The sequence below is a fragment of the Cucurbita pepo genome, chromosome LG05, assembly GCF_002806865.2.
Source record: "Cucurbita pepo subsp. pepo cultivar mu-cu-16 chromosome LG05, ASM280686v2, whole genome shotgun sequence".
NCBI classification, from domain to species: domain Eukaryota; kingdom Viridiplantae; phylum Streptophyta; class Magnoliopsida; order Cucurbitales; family Cucurbitaceae; genus Cucurbita; species Cucurbita pepo.
This window is the reverse complement of record NC_036642.1, coordinates 10,139,413-10,151,856: the sequence shown is the minus strand read 5'-3', so window position 1 is coordinate 10,151,856 and position 12,444 is coordinate 10,139,413. Positions and strand designations below refer to the sequence as shown.

The following is a 12,444-nucleotide window of genomic DNA, read 5'->3' as shown; positions in this document are numbered from 1 at the left end:
TCGGCCCAGCCCACAATGTTGCATTTTTATCTTGGGGCTATATTCATTGTCTTGTAGTGAAATTTTCAAACATGTTTGGATAACTTCCATTTGTTCCCAAACTTTTTTTTTTAAATGTTCCAATAGCAAATTTCGTTATTTCCCTCGAAGGGCTTCCTCTGGAAGAGGTTTTCAAACTCTTATAAGAAATGCTTTGTTTGCTTCTTCAATTAACGTAGGATCTTAATATCCACTCTCTTGGGGCCTAGTGTTTTCGCTGGCACACGGCCTACTGTTTGGCTTTGATACTATTTGTAATAGCACAACCCCACTACTAGCAAATATTGTCCTCATTAGGGTTTTCCTTCGAGGGCTTCCCCTCAAGATTTTAAAACGTATCTGCTAAGAAAAGAGGTTTCGACTATAAGAGGAAAAGGAGTGCACATTTAGAGGGTTAAAAGATTCAAATCATAACCAAAAAAGATGAGACAATCAGAAAAAAAAGCTTTCTTCTTTTTCTTTTTCCAATCTTCTATCACTGTACACAGCTCAATATTTGAATCTACAATGGAAAAAACAGCACCTAATCACCATCAACAGTACTCAAATTAACAAACCAAACTATGAACAAAGCCACGGCAGAGATTTCAGCTCACTATGACTACTTGTCACTCTAGATTTCATCACTTTTCCCATTTGAGCTTCAAGTTTTGTACATACTCGCTCCAATTCCATCACCCTCCATTGAATTCCTTGTACATGTGCTTTCAACTTCTCATCGTCGTCTGGAAAATCGAGCTTTTCGGCATAGAGAACGACTCGGTTGACCGTTTCAGCTCTATCAGTACTCTTGTCTCCACATTCGTCGAGTTCATGACACGAACGAGTGATGGATTTAGAGTTTTTAGCAGTTTGAAGTAAGCTTTTGAGCTTGACTTGCTCTGAAACAAGAGCTTGTAAGGAAGACATGGATGGAAATCTTGTGTTTTTTGAAAGATTTAAGGATGTTTCCACTGACAGCTTCTCATAGTTCAATGCACAACAAATTTTCACCTTTTCTTCTTCTGTCATTTCCGTATGAACCTATACAACATGATTCAAAGCCTAACTAAACTCCAACGTTGTATTGTATTATCTATTCAAATGAACAAGACATGCTATATTGGTTCAAGTCATTACCTCTATGTACATATCCACGGCACGGTACATATCGTCGTGGGAGCTTCGAGCATACTCCGGAAGCGCTTTCGCAAGAGCTAGAAACTTTGAGGGCTTCAAACAAGGATCAGGAGCTACTTCTGCCATGTACAAATCCATTAATCTAGCTACTCTTCTTAATGCCATTGGACATGTTCTACTGGTTTTTTCATGCAAAAAGGCTTTCACAAATCTTAGAACAAGGTTCACATCATATAGATAATTCATCCCGGATGGCGATGGAAGTAGTAAATTATCTAACGACCCTCGATCCAACCGCGCTCCGATCATCTTCTCCAACTTGTTTCGGATACATTTATCAATGTTCAAACCCAACCCAACTCGTAGAATGCTGAATAGACTCTTGCAGGAAATGGAATTTTGCTCAAGAACATAAAGCGTCTCAATCACAACCTCAACGATCTTTCGTTTTTCGTCTCTCGTGGCAGTTGATAACTTCGATTTCTGGTAATATATAAGAAACTTACTCACAACAACTTCATCAAAACTTCGTTTGAGCATGAACTGCACTATCATTTTAACAAAATCAGGAGTCAAAACTAGCAGTTCATCAAACCACCATAACCCATTAGAGAATCCTGTCTTTAAACTCTCAGAACTTTTAGTATCACAAGAAACCCGCAAGGCCCAGCTATCAGGCGACGAGGTGGAAGGACAAGAACTTGCTTCCACAGCTAAATTCAGCCTTCCAAGAAGACAATCCAAGCATTTATCAACCACAACTAAAGGGCTATTACACAAATCTTGACATCGTTTTAAAGCATTCAAAAGCTCAGACCAAGTCCAATCGCTGATATCTTCAAGGAATTTCTCAATTTGTTCCTGTAAATTCTGGGTTCCTGAGATTGAACTGTTCATCTCCATGAATTCTGCTACAGAATACAAAAGAGGAACATTCGAAGGACTCATTTCCAGATTCCCATTATTGTAGCAGAACTTCAACATTAACTCAAATCCCTCAGCCCCACCAGGAAAGCCCTGGAATATGACCTTCAAATTCCTTAAACTACCCTTTGATCTACCAAATAACGTGCTCAACTTGCCACAGTATGATGCTACAGTTTTCTACAGAAGTAACCCAAAAAAAGAAAAATTAAAGCAAAGGGAAGTACAAAGCAGACAAAATAGACCAGAAAAAAAAACATGCCCAATAATTACTCTAGAGAAAAGTCAAAACAAATAGTGAAGATGAAACGCAAGAACAACAGAATCAATGGGTTAAAGNAAAAAAAAAAAAAAAAAAAAAAAAAAAAAAAAAAAAAAAAAAAAAAAAAAAAAAAAAAAAAAAAAAAAAAAAAAAAAAAAAAAAACAGAGAATGACCTTATCGACGAAAAAGATCTGTTCGCCATTGACATCCACTTCAAGATTGCAGCAAACTTCCATAACCCAGAAAAAGAAAACCCCCACAAACCAGAACAAAACGTAAAAGATTGAAGAACAGAGGAAGAACAGAGGGGGTTTATTGTGAAAACGGAGAAGAAGACAAGCGGAAAGGGACGATCCAGGTTGGGTTTGTTCAGAATAATGAAGAAATTTCAGGAAACTGAGAGATTCTCGAGGGTGGTGCAAGAAACAAGCAGAAGAAAATAGAAATGGAAGGCAAATATATCACACAAATTCAGAGGGAGAGAGACAGAGAGACAGTTAGGTGTAGTATGAGTGCAAGTAAAGTGTGACCACTGACATTCCTGCCCAAAAAATATAAATCTTTACCCAAGAAAAGTAGTTAATAATAATAAACTCAGTGTCCACTCTACACCTCATAAAAAAATATATATTTTAAAATTTTATTACAATATTAGAACAAAATATTGAATCGAATTTTTAAATTATTATCAGTCAACTATATATTTTTAACTTTACTTCAATCGTACTTTCAAAATTAATGGAGGTGATCCAATATATTATTATAATTTTTTAAAGAATAAAAATATTTTTATTAAATTAAAATGTTAAAATATAACTGAGTTTGAGTTTTATAATATTGTCCATTTATGAGTTTTTATTTTATTTTATTTAATAAACACGTAATAATAAGAATTTACTTTAGACATAAATGGTATTAAGGTGTCTATGGGACGGAAATAAGAACGGTCTCTTCTTAGTCACCCTCTAATCACAAAATTCTCTGTTTATTTTTAAGAATTAGACAGCAAATTCTTTTATATGTGATTTCAAATTTAAGAAAAATAGTAGTAATTATTTTTTTCCATCAATAAATTAAGAGTTGAATCAACAACTATAGAGACGAATGCGACAAAAACAAAATAACTACATAAATAAATTAATCCAATTAACAGTAAAAAGAATACTCTAAATGTCATATATTTATGTTTATTCGACCAGAAATAGTCTCTCTCCACTCTCTCCTTTATTGTCTGTCTAAACAAAGAATCTCGAAATATTCAAGCGGGATACTAACCTCGTAGATTAAATGGATATCTCTAGTGGAGTTTTCATCTAGTCGAAGAATCATCATGCTTCTTTAGGTGGGTCCCTTTCAGATTCTAATTTGCAGGTTAAATGGATATTTTTAGTAGGGTCTCCATCTAAACAGAGAATCCTCATCTTGTTCATGTTCTTTTGAGACTCTAATCTCGCAAGTTAAATAAACATCTCTAGTGAAGTGTTCTCCATATCGTATTATTTTTCGAATCATTGATGAATTGACTAGATTACCCTTGTAGGGTGGGTCCCAAATTATAATGGATAAGATTAATTGTAATAATCAGAAATAAATAAGATAAAGATTGAAGTTTTGTTTATGTCGGTTGGGCCCTTTTGTGGACCCCACATAATTTTGATCCACAAATTATACTAAATATATTGTATTAGTGTAAGATAATAAGGGAAAATTACACCTAATGAGCAATTAACTTTATTTTATTTTGTTAATCATTGTCCAATCATCTCTCTGCACCAAACGACACCGTTTCTGATCCCTACAGTTTTCACGAGACTCGTCCTTATATTGTTCAGCTTTGGACAGACATTTTTATTATTTATAATATATACACGCAACTAAATTATTAAAGGTATAATAAATTGTATTTAATATTTTAATAAAAATAATAATAATGTTCAATTTATTATATGTCTCCTCAAAATTATTATTTGTGGTGGTGCAATTATTACAAAAAAAAGCTCCATCTGCCCAACAAATATATAAAAAATTATAATTATTATCATTTATAAACATTAGCCTCTACCTTTTTATAATTATCGTACATAATTTTAATTATGCATTATTAAATTTTGTTTTTAAATAAGAACAATTAAGTAAACTTTTATTTTTGTAGTTATGTTAATAATATATAGTTTTATTGATTCTAAAAAAACAACGTAATTTAATTTTTAATTTAAAAAATATTTTCTAAAAAATCTCGAGTAGAGTTGGACTTTAATCTATATAATGGGATGATGATATTGGGTCCCTCCAAAACCTATATTATCTCTACCACTAGTAAAACAATATGAGTAAATTAAAAATTTTATACCACAAATTGTCACGAACAACTGTTTTGCTATTATTTAAAAATTTATCTTAAAAAAAAAAAAGTGAGTATTTAAAATAAATAGTAAAAATAAACATATTTCGAGAGAACTTATTGGATAGCTATTCGTACGCACCACATAGTATTTTTTCATGAAAATTAATATCATTATCTTAGAATGATTATGACGATAATTACTAAATGACCAATGATCGACCAAAAAAAGAATAACTAAAATTTTAGAAAGCAACAAAAAATTTCATTATTGACTAAGAATCTACGTTCAAACTACGTAATGATATAAGATTTTAATTATGGCTAAAGTGGAATCAAGCATATTCTTATTTCAAAGTGCCATTACATTTTATGCATAAAGTGATGGGAGTTTGAAATTCAAATAAAGTCACCCCATAAATGAAACAATTTAATTCCATTTTTTTCATACTTTATATAGTCTATAAATAGAGGTGCAGAACGGTGAACAAGTCCGACTTTAGCTCAGTTGGTAGAGCGGAGGACTGTAGTTGGTTAAGCCTTCAGATATCCTTAGGTCGCTGGTTCGAATCCGGCAAGTCGGATATTTTGTTTTTTTTTTTCTTCTATATCAATTTCTTTCCATCATAGAATCCCAGATGCCCAACCACATGGCCTCCTTCAAGAATCCACCTTTTTCCTTCCCAAAGGAAAAAGACACGAATAATCATAGCTATAGTGATTAATTAAGTTTCTAAATCTGTGATTCTATTCCATTAATCCCCTTTTGTACTTGAGAAGCCTCAAAATTTTCCAGCAAAGCATTGCCCTATTCCTTGAGTAAAACAACCGAACATTTGAACATGTAATTTTTAAGAATCACGAACTTCTATAACGATATGATATTGTCCACTTTGAGTATAAGTTCTGGTGGATTTACCGCCAATAACATTATGGGTATGGGTATGTAATTAAAAGTCAAAAAAGTGAACCAAAGAATTAAGGTCATACCACCGAATGAACTGGGCCATATAATCTAATCTGCACTGCTTTCTATACTTTTATACCCTACTTTCCTTGCTCCCCCATGAAAGGAATCCAAGATGGAACATGAAAAAAAGACCAAAATTCAAGCTTTGTAGTGTGTAAAGGAGCCTTTTCAACCCCATAAATAGACCCTTTTGTTCCACACCCTTTGCTTTGATACAAAGAAGAAAAGGATACCATGAAGTTGGTTGGCGTGTTGGTTTGTCTGCTGGTTGTAGCTATGGATATTGTGGCTGGCTTGCTCGCCATCGAAGCTGATATTGCACAAAACAAGGTACTCATTTGAAAACAACGCATAACCATGAGTTGAATGGTGATGATTTGAACTCTGTAATGTGGTTATTGTGTAGGTGAAGCACTTGCGTCTGTGGATATTCGAGTGCAGAGACCCAAGTGAGCAGGCTTTCAAATTGGGGCTAGGAGCAGCAGGGCTGCTGGGATTAGCCCACATAATTGCTAATTTGTTGGGGGGTTTCAATTGCATTTGCTCTAAGGAAGAGCTTGAGAAATCTCCCCCCAACAAACAGATCTCCATCGGATGCCTTGTTTTCACCTGGTAAGTTTGTTCGTATTAAGCTTACGAAACGAGATGTTAGGTTAAGTGTAATAGCCTAGCCCAAGTTCCATGTTAGTAAATATTGTCTTCTTTCGACTTGCACTTAAGAATTTTAAAACGATATTATCTTATTTGGGCTTTCTTGTAAGAATTTTAAAACGATATTGTCCTTCTTAAACTTTCCCTCAAGGCTTTGTGTGATGTCCCACATTAGTTTAGTTGCGTAGGAGAACAAACCACAATTTATAAGTGTAACGACCCAGATCCACCACTAGCAGATATTGTCCTCTTTGGGCTTTCCCTCGATGCTGGGGGAAGGTTTCCTCCCCAATCAATGTGGGACATCACAATAAGAGTGTGAAAACCTTCACCTAGCACACACGTTTTAAAGTCTTGAGGGGAAGCCCGAAAGGGAAAGCCGTTTTAAAGCCTTGAGGGGAAGTCCGAAAGGGAAAGCTCAAAGAGGACAATATCTGCTGGCGGTGGGCGTGGGTTGTTACACTTTCCCTAAATGTTTTAAAACGAGTCTGATATTGAGAAGTTTTCACACCCTTTGTTTCGTCATGGGATCACGGTAAGAGTCTTAATTTGTGTTTTTGTTTTTGTTTTGAAGGATAATTGTAGCGGTGGGAATGTCGTTGCTGGTGATTGGGGCATTGGCGAACAGTAAATCAAGAACTTCTTGTGGATTTTCGCACCATCACTTTCTGTCGATGGGAGGGATTTTGTGTTTCGTTCATGGCTTGTTTTGTGTTGCTTATTATGTTTCTTCCACGGTTGCTTATTAAATTTTCGTTTTAGATTCAAACTTGTAAGAATTCTACTAATTTTATGAGTACAAAAGTAAAGGGTTAACCAAAATTTTGAATTCAAGATATAGTTCTAAGAAATAAATCAGTCATAAAATAAAGTCGCAAATCGTCAAGACAAAGAAGGTTCGGTTAGATGATCTGCTTGAGAAGTCACGCTGCAGAATTGGAGAAGATTTTTCTTCCATTCACACAAAAAAGGGATTCCGATTCGTAGAATTAAAATACAGTCAGTGGAATCTAGGATGATGAAGATGAACTCTCACCGTCGCCGTCGCCGTCGCCGTCCTCCTCGTCCGAAGAACTTGAATCCTCGCCCTTCCGTCGTTCTACAATCGCCGGGAATAGTCGTTGCCGTAGCTCTGATCTCTGATTAGAAGTAGCCGACAATTTCTGAGTTTCTTTCTTGGAATTCTTCCCATTGTTTGTTGCCGCTGCTGCCACTGCCGCTGCCGCCGCTGCTGCAGCTTTGGCTGCAGCTGCATCTTTAACCTGTTTACACGTCTTGTCTAGCATAATCAGGAAATCGCGTACGATTGTAAACAATCGCAATCCTTCGTCCTTTCCGGAACTTCCATGGAAGTAATCTGCCGTGCTCTTCACCAGCGCCATTATGTTCTTTTCTTCCCCTGCAATCCACGTAATATCCGTTTCTGCGTCTTCCAAAAATTTCAATATCGATTGGCGGAATTTGCTGTCTTCGTCTAAATTCTTCATTTCGGCATTTATAAATGCTTTGGATTTCATCAGAGACTGGCCGAGTTTCGCTATCATCTTGGTTAACCCATCCGCATCTATGGCTGCCGCTCTTTTAACGTCCACGAGCTCCGTGCTCAAACTAGAAACGACCTGAAGACCTAATTTTCGATAATTTTCCGCCGAATTGTCAGTGAAGTCATCCAAAACAATATCGGCGGAGGCTATGCTGGACAAACTCTGGCTTTCTCTGCTAGAGCGGGCTGCTCTCACGCCCTCCGAACGAATAATCTCCGTTACGACGAAATGTAAGAAAGTAGTCTTGCCGTCGGTTCCTTTAACATCCGCCAGTTTCAAGAGCGTGTCGAGCTTAAACGCCTGAGCACCGCCACGGTACGTTCCGTCGTTCATTCGATTTCCAGTTTTGAGAACTGCTTCTAATAGCTTGAGAAATAGCCTGCTGTTCTTGAGTTTGTTGCAAGCGACCTAACATTTAACAAGTAGCTTGTAAACTAAATGCTGTGTGTTTTATGAACTGATGGAATTTGTTTTCTGAATTTTGGAATCGTCACCTTTAGAGTTGTGAATGACTCTTTAACGGTAGCGACGTCTTCCGACATTGAAATCATGAAGAGAAGACACTCTAATCGTTTGAAAGCGAAAGGAGTTTCCACCAACACTTTGAGGAACCGTTCTGCCGGACCGATCTGAGAAAGGTCGCCTGAGAATAATCTCAGTTTCAGTTCCTCTTCTGTTGTTGGCGCCATCTTCAACAATGTCTGCACAAGCTCCGCTGGAAGATCCGGATTTCCTGGTACATAATTTGTTGATTTATTCTCTAATCGAATCTCAAGCATGACATAGAAACGAGTTATAAGGAGAGAAAAAGAACAGAAAGCGTGCCTTCTTGAATGCAATCCACAACTTCTGCTGTTGTTACATTCAATGCACGTAGGAGAATTGAAAGGTTTTGAGCTTTCCTAGCGTCGATGATTTGAATGTACTGATTGGAAGAATCTGAAGCTAAATCTTTCTTGCGGTTGCCTTTGTTATTTTCTGCAGGATTGTACCCAAACAGAGACTCCATCATCTCCTCGTTGAATCTGCCAATGTTATAATGATTAAACTGGTAATACACATCAAATCCGTAATGAGATTTACGAGTTTAAAGCTCGCTTACTGGAAAGATCCATCACTAATCTCGTGCCAGACCATGGATTGACCAGGATTGGCAAGAACCTTATCCCAGAAGAATGGCTTTAACTTGGTCTTGTGGCTTCCTGGATCCGAATTCGTATTTGAGCCACTGGTTCCACGCTGATTTGGCCCCAAAGGCGCTGCTTGAGATTTACCAGGGATTCCCGCCGGTGGGGCAGGTGGGGGTCGAGCACCTTTCATGGGAGGAGGAGGTGGAGCTCTAGGAGCAGTTGCTGGTGGCGGTGGAGGTGCTGCCGGTGCCGCCGCCGCCGCTTGTGCTGGTGCTGGTTTTGGTGCTGGTTCTGGTTCTGGTTCTGGTTCTGGTGCTGGTGGAGGAGGGGGCGGAGGTTCTGATCTTCCAGGAGGGGGTTTTAGAGGCGGCATTGCCGATGGTTTACCGTCAAATCTTGGAGCCTCAGCCATTGAGGTAACATTTTCAGGATTCACCGACAAGTTGCCAGCAAAAGAGGGTGGTTTCGTTGCATTATCAGCCCCGAACTGTTTTGTAGCTGAATTTCCATGGCTGTAAGACTTCAGTGAAGAACCTAAAGTACACGAATTACAAAGTTCATATGAAAATCACGAGTGCAAACATGAAAGAACATAACCAAAAGATAGTACCTGCTGGTACTTCGCCCATAGATACAAGAAGAGGCTTCTCACCCCTTTGCCTTAACTTTGGATCAGGCTCACTTTCCTCATCACTACAACTGCAGAACAAAAGCAGGGCAACAGTAAAAACAACTGCCACACCAGTTCCTACAATGCCAGCAATTATAATCATCAGGTTTTCTTCTTCCTCCTCCGTAATTATAGGGCGACGATTGGGAGAACCACGTGGAAGACTTGGTGAGCGACCTGCAGAAGCTGAAGGCGAATCTGTTGAATCCGTAGAATCCGAATTACCAGTGTCGGTGTCGGTGTCGGTGTCGGTGTCATCTGCTTCCGGTTTCTGTTTCGATTTTGATTTCGACTTCGATTTCGATTTCGATTTCGATTTTGGCAATGGAGACTTGGGTTGGACATGAGTAGGGGATGACATTGGAGCATTACTGGGAGATGATGATGGAGAATTGTTTGGTGATTCTGATGAAGGGGATGGAGCTGCAGCAGGGCCTGATGGTGGTGAATCTTGGGATGATAGAATTGTACGTCTGTTGTGAATATTGGAGCCTCCGGATATGAACTCAGTTGACCTTCTAAACCCATCAATTAAGTTAGGACGTGCTTCTTCAGATCCACGAGAAAACATACTTCTCCTTCTTAAACAATTCAACAATTCATGTTTCATCTCAGGATCCAGAATTCTTATAGCTTCATCCATGTTCCCTTTCTGGATGCAAGCAACCAATTCTTCATCTTCATATTCATATTCCCTCTCTCCCAAATCTTTCATGCACGCCAGATTTTCTTCCTGTTATTACCCCAACATTATTTTACAGAATTTAGTTATGTTTTTGCAGATGGCGAGAAGCTGATATATGCATTCAAACAATCAAAAACATCTCCCCCATGGAAATGAAAGCTAACAACCAAAAAAGGTACGAATCACCATTCCCTGCAATTCAGAAAAACCATTGCATCCTCCCATTCTACGCTAAATGCAATTTTATGTCATTATCTATGTTTGAATTCAAATGTTCTAGATTGTCTGTACATTCAATATATATATATATATATATATATATGCAGAAAACTGTAGAAAACAGATGCATTACCATATATGGTTCGAATTCCGAGGAGGCGAAATGGCAATCGCCGGCAGTGGTGAGAACCATTTCGACGGTCTTCGTTCTGGCCTCTGAACTGGAAATTGCCAATGCGCTGAGGAGGATCACAAATACAACCACATAACCAGGTCTTCTCAATTCCATTTCTGTCTGAACCCTCATTCCATCCGTAATTTTCTCTTTTCATTTCATCGAACTCGAAGGAATTTCTTTATCTCAAACCCATTCGTTCGAATTGGGGATAGGCAGAGAGGTTCCTGAATTGAAAGGTGCGAATCAATCGTCCACTACGATGGAATTACTTCAATCTCATGCACACAACTGTTGTGAAATCGACGAAATTACGAGGTTTGAGAGGTTGAATCCCTTGGCCGGCGGATGATATTTTTGTTCCTCCTCAGCAGAATTTCCCCCGGGTTTTGCCTTCGAAATCAAAAAAGTGGAATTCTTTTCCCCCCGTTGTATTTCCAAGATATCTTTTCTTGATATCCGAAAGGGAGGGAAAAAAATGTTGCGTTAAACACAGACGTCCCGGGAACTATGAGGAAAACCCTTTTTCCTTTTTCCTTCTTTATTTTTATTTATTTTTTTATTTTTTTTATTTTTTATTTAACTTTTTTTTTTCTTTTCTTTTCAACCCAATGGAATTGCTAATTAAATATGAGTGGCTGTCGTGCCAGTGAAAATAATATGGAGACCGGGCTGGGCAAGGATGGATTAATTCATTTTAATCGCCTGCCACTCTGTAACTAACTGTAGTTAGTCAAATCAACATTCCAAAAAGGGTCACAAGGTTGGATCAGAGTTATGACTAAAGCCTCCAGTTTAATGGTGAACCTAAATTACAACTAACCGATCTCAATTTAATTTAAATATTGTTTTGATCTTTTGACGGCTCATATTCCATTAAATTACAAATTTAATTATAATTTTGGTAGATTCAAATGTCAATCATGATTTAATTATACACGCTAATAATGATTGAAAAAAAGGTTTTAAGATGTATTTAATGTTTTATAAATTATTATTTAATATAAATATTAATTCTGTTTTGTCACACACCGGGGATGTAGCTCAGATGGTAGAGCGCTCGCTTAGCATGCGAGAGGTACGGGGATCGATACCCCGCAACTCCATATTTTTTCGTTCTTTTTCTTTCTTAAAACTTTCCGGTGGCCCAGTTGCTTATATTATACTGGGCTGAAGCAACGTTTTATCTTGGGCCTTACTTTTTTAAAACTTTCCGGCGGCCCAGTTTCTCATATATTGACTGGGCTGAAGCAACGTCGTTAGCTTGGGCCTTTCTTTTTTAAATCTTTCCGGCGGCCCAGTTGCTCAAATTTGACTGGGCTGAAGCAACGCCGTTATCTTGGGCCTTTGTTTTTTTAAAACTTTCCGGCGGCCCAGTTACTCATATTTGACTGGGCTGAAGCAACGCCGTTATCTTGGGCCTTTCTTTTTTAAAACTTTCCGGCGGCCCAGTTTCTCAAATTTGACTGGGCTGAAGCATGCCGTTATCTTGGGCCTTTGTTTTTTAAAACTTTCTGGTGGCCCAGTTTCTCAAATTTGACTGGGCTGAAGCAAAGTCGTTATCTTGGGCCTTTGTTTTTTAGAACTTTCTTCGGCCCAGTTTCTCATATTTGACTGGGCTGAAGCAACGTTTTTATCTTGGGCCTTGGGTGGAGCTCATTTAAGCTCAATAATGGAGACGGAGAAGGGATTCTCTTGCTTAAAATGAAATATC

General features: G+C 37.9%; 3 protein-coding genes, 2 long non-coding RNA genes and 2 other non-coding genes across 8 annotated transcripts; 5 read left to right on the top strand and 2 right to left on the bottom strand.

The window, feature by feature from the left end:
* Positions 1 to 466: 466 nt before the first annotated feature.
* LOC111796163 (BTB/POZ domain-containing protein At3g22104-like) lies at positions 467 to 2,884 on the bottom strand. Its single transcript, XM_023678885.1, has 3 exons — positions 2,519 to 2,884; positions 1,159 to 2,262; positions 467 to 1,062 (listed from the first exon to the last, which is right to left on the bottom strand). Exons 1-3 carry the CDS (start codon positions 2,579 to 2,581, stop codon positions 601 to 603), a joined length of 1,629 nt encoding a protein of 542 aa, XP_023534653.1. The 5' UTR covers positions 2,582 to 2,884; the 3' UTR covers positions 467 to 600.
* Positions 2,885 to 5,179: 2,295 nt separating this feature from the next.
* On the top strand, positions 5,180 to 5,270 carry TRNAY-GUA. Its single transcript is given in 2 exon segments — positions 5,180 to 5,216; positions 5,235 to 5,270. It is a non-coding gene; the product is annotated as a tRNA-Tyr (tRNA).
* Positions 5,271 to 5,754: 484 nt separating this feature from the next.
* Positions 5,755 to 7,129, top strand: LOC111795298. The gene is made up of 3 exons (XM_023677630.1): positions 5,755 to 5,986; positions 6,063 to 6,268; positions 6,882 to 7,129. Exons 1-3 carry the CDS (start codon positions 5,891 to 5,893, stop codon positions 7,054 to 7,056), a joined length of 477 nt encoding a protein of 158 aa, XP_023533398.1. The 5' UTR covers positions 5,755 to 5,890; the 3' UTR covers positions 7,057 to 7,129.
* Positions 7,130 to 7,145: 16 nt separating this feature from the next.
* Positions 7,146 to 10,926, bottom strand: LOC111795297 (formin-like protein 3). Of its 2 annotated transcripts, none has more exons than XM_023677628.1 (6): positions 10,689 to 10,926; positions 9,592 to 10,384; positions 8,954 to 9,515; positions 8,677 to 8,876; positions 8,346 to 8,584; positions 7,146 to 8,259 (listed from the first exon to the last, which is right to left on the bottom strand). In XM_023677628.1, exons 1-6 carry the CDS (start codon positions 10,860 to 10,862, stop codon positions 7,318 to 7,320), a joined length of 2,910 nt encoding a protein of 969 aa, XP_023533396.1. In that variant the 5' UTR covers positions 10,863 to 10,926; the 3' UTR covers positions 7,146 to 7,317. The 2 variants fall into 2 exon arrangements, with proteins under 2 accessions (XP_023533396.1, XP_023533397.1); XM_023677629.1 differs by having other exon boundaries at positions 9,634 to 10,384.
* LOC111795299 lies at positions 8,651 to 9,073 on the top strand. The gene is made up of 3 exons (XR_002815189.1): positions 8,651 to 8,740; positions 8,836 to 8,902; positions 8,984 to 9,073. It is a non-coding gene; the product is annotated as an uncharacterized LOC111795299 (long non-coding RNA).
* Positions 10,737 to 11,308, top strand: LOC111795301. The gene is made up of 2 exons (XR_002815190.1): positions 10,737 to 10,828; positions 10,946 to 11,308. It is a non-coding gene; the product is annotated as an uncharacterized LOC111795301 (long non-coding RNA).
* A 455-nt stretch (positions 11,309 to 11,763) lies between these two features.
* On the top strand, positions 11,764 to 11,836 carry TRNAA-AGC. The gene has a single exon. It is a non-coding gene; the product is annotated as a tRNA-Ala (tRNA).
* Positions 11,837 to 12,444: the final 608 nt, after the last annotated feature.

What these genes read in the sequence shown, in the direction of transcription:
- LOC111796163 (XM_023678885.1), bottom strand. Translation starts at nt 2,581, where the DNA reads ATGGAAGTTTGCTGCAATCTTGAAGTGGATGTCAATGGCGAACAGATC. An exon ending in AGATCTTTTTCGTCGATAAG is followed by an intron (nt 2,263 to 2,518) that starts GTCATTCTCTGT and finishes TTACTTCTGTAG; the next exon opens with AAAACTGTAGCATCATACTG. An exon ending in CCGTGGATATGTACATAGAG is followed by an intron (nt 1,063 to 1,158) that starts GTAATGACTTGA and finishes CATGTTGTATAG; the next exon opens with GTTCATACGGAAATGACAGA.
- LOC111795298 (XM_023677630.1), top strand. Translation starts at nt 5,891, where the DNA reads ATGAAGTTGGTTGGCGTGTTGGTTTGTCTGCTGGTTGTAGCTATGGAT. An exon ending in CTGATATTGCACAAAACAAG is followed by an intron (nt 5,987 to 6,062) that starts GTACTCATTTGA and finishes GTTATTGTGTAG; the next exon opens with GTGAAGCACTTGCGTCTGTG. An exon ending in GGATGCCTTGTTTTCACCTG is followed by an intron (nt 6,269 to 6,881) that starts GTAAGTTTGTTC and finishes TTTGTTTTGAAG; the next exon opens with GATAATTGTAGCGGTGGGAA.
- LOC111795297 (XM_023677628.1), bottom strand. Translation starts at nt 10,862, where the DNA reads ATGAGGGTTCAGACAGAAATGGAATTGAGAAGACCTGGTTATGTGGTT. An exon ending in CGGAATTCGAACCATATATG is followed by an intron (nt 10,385 to 10,688) that starts GTAATGCATCTG and finishes GGGTAATAACAG; the next exon opens with GAAGAAAATCTGGCGTGCAT. An exon ending in ATTAGTGATGGATCTTTCCA is followed by an intron (nt 8,877 to 8,953) that starts GTAAGCGAGCTT and finishes TAACATTGGCAG; the next exon opens with ATTCAACGAGGAGATGATGG.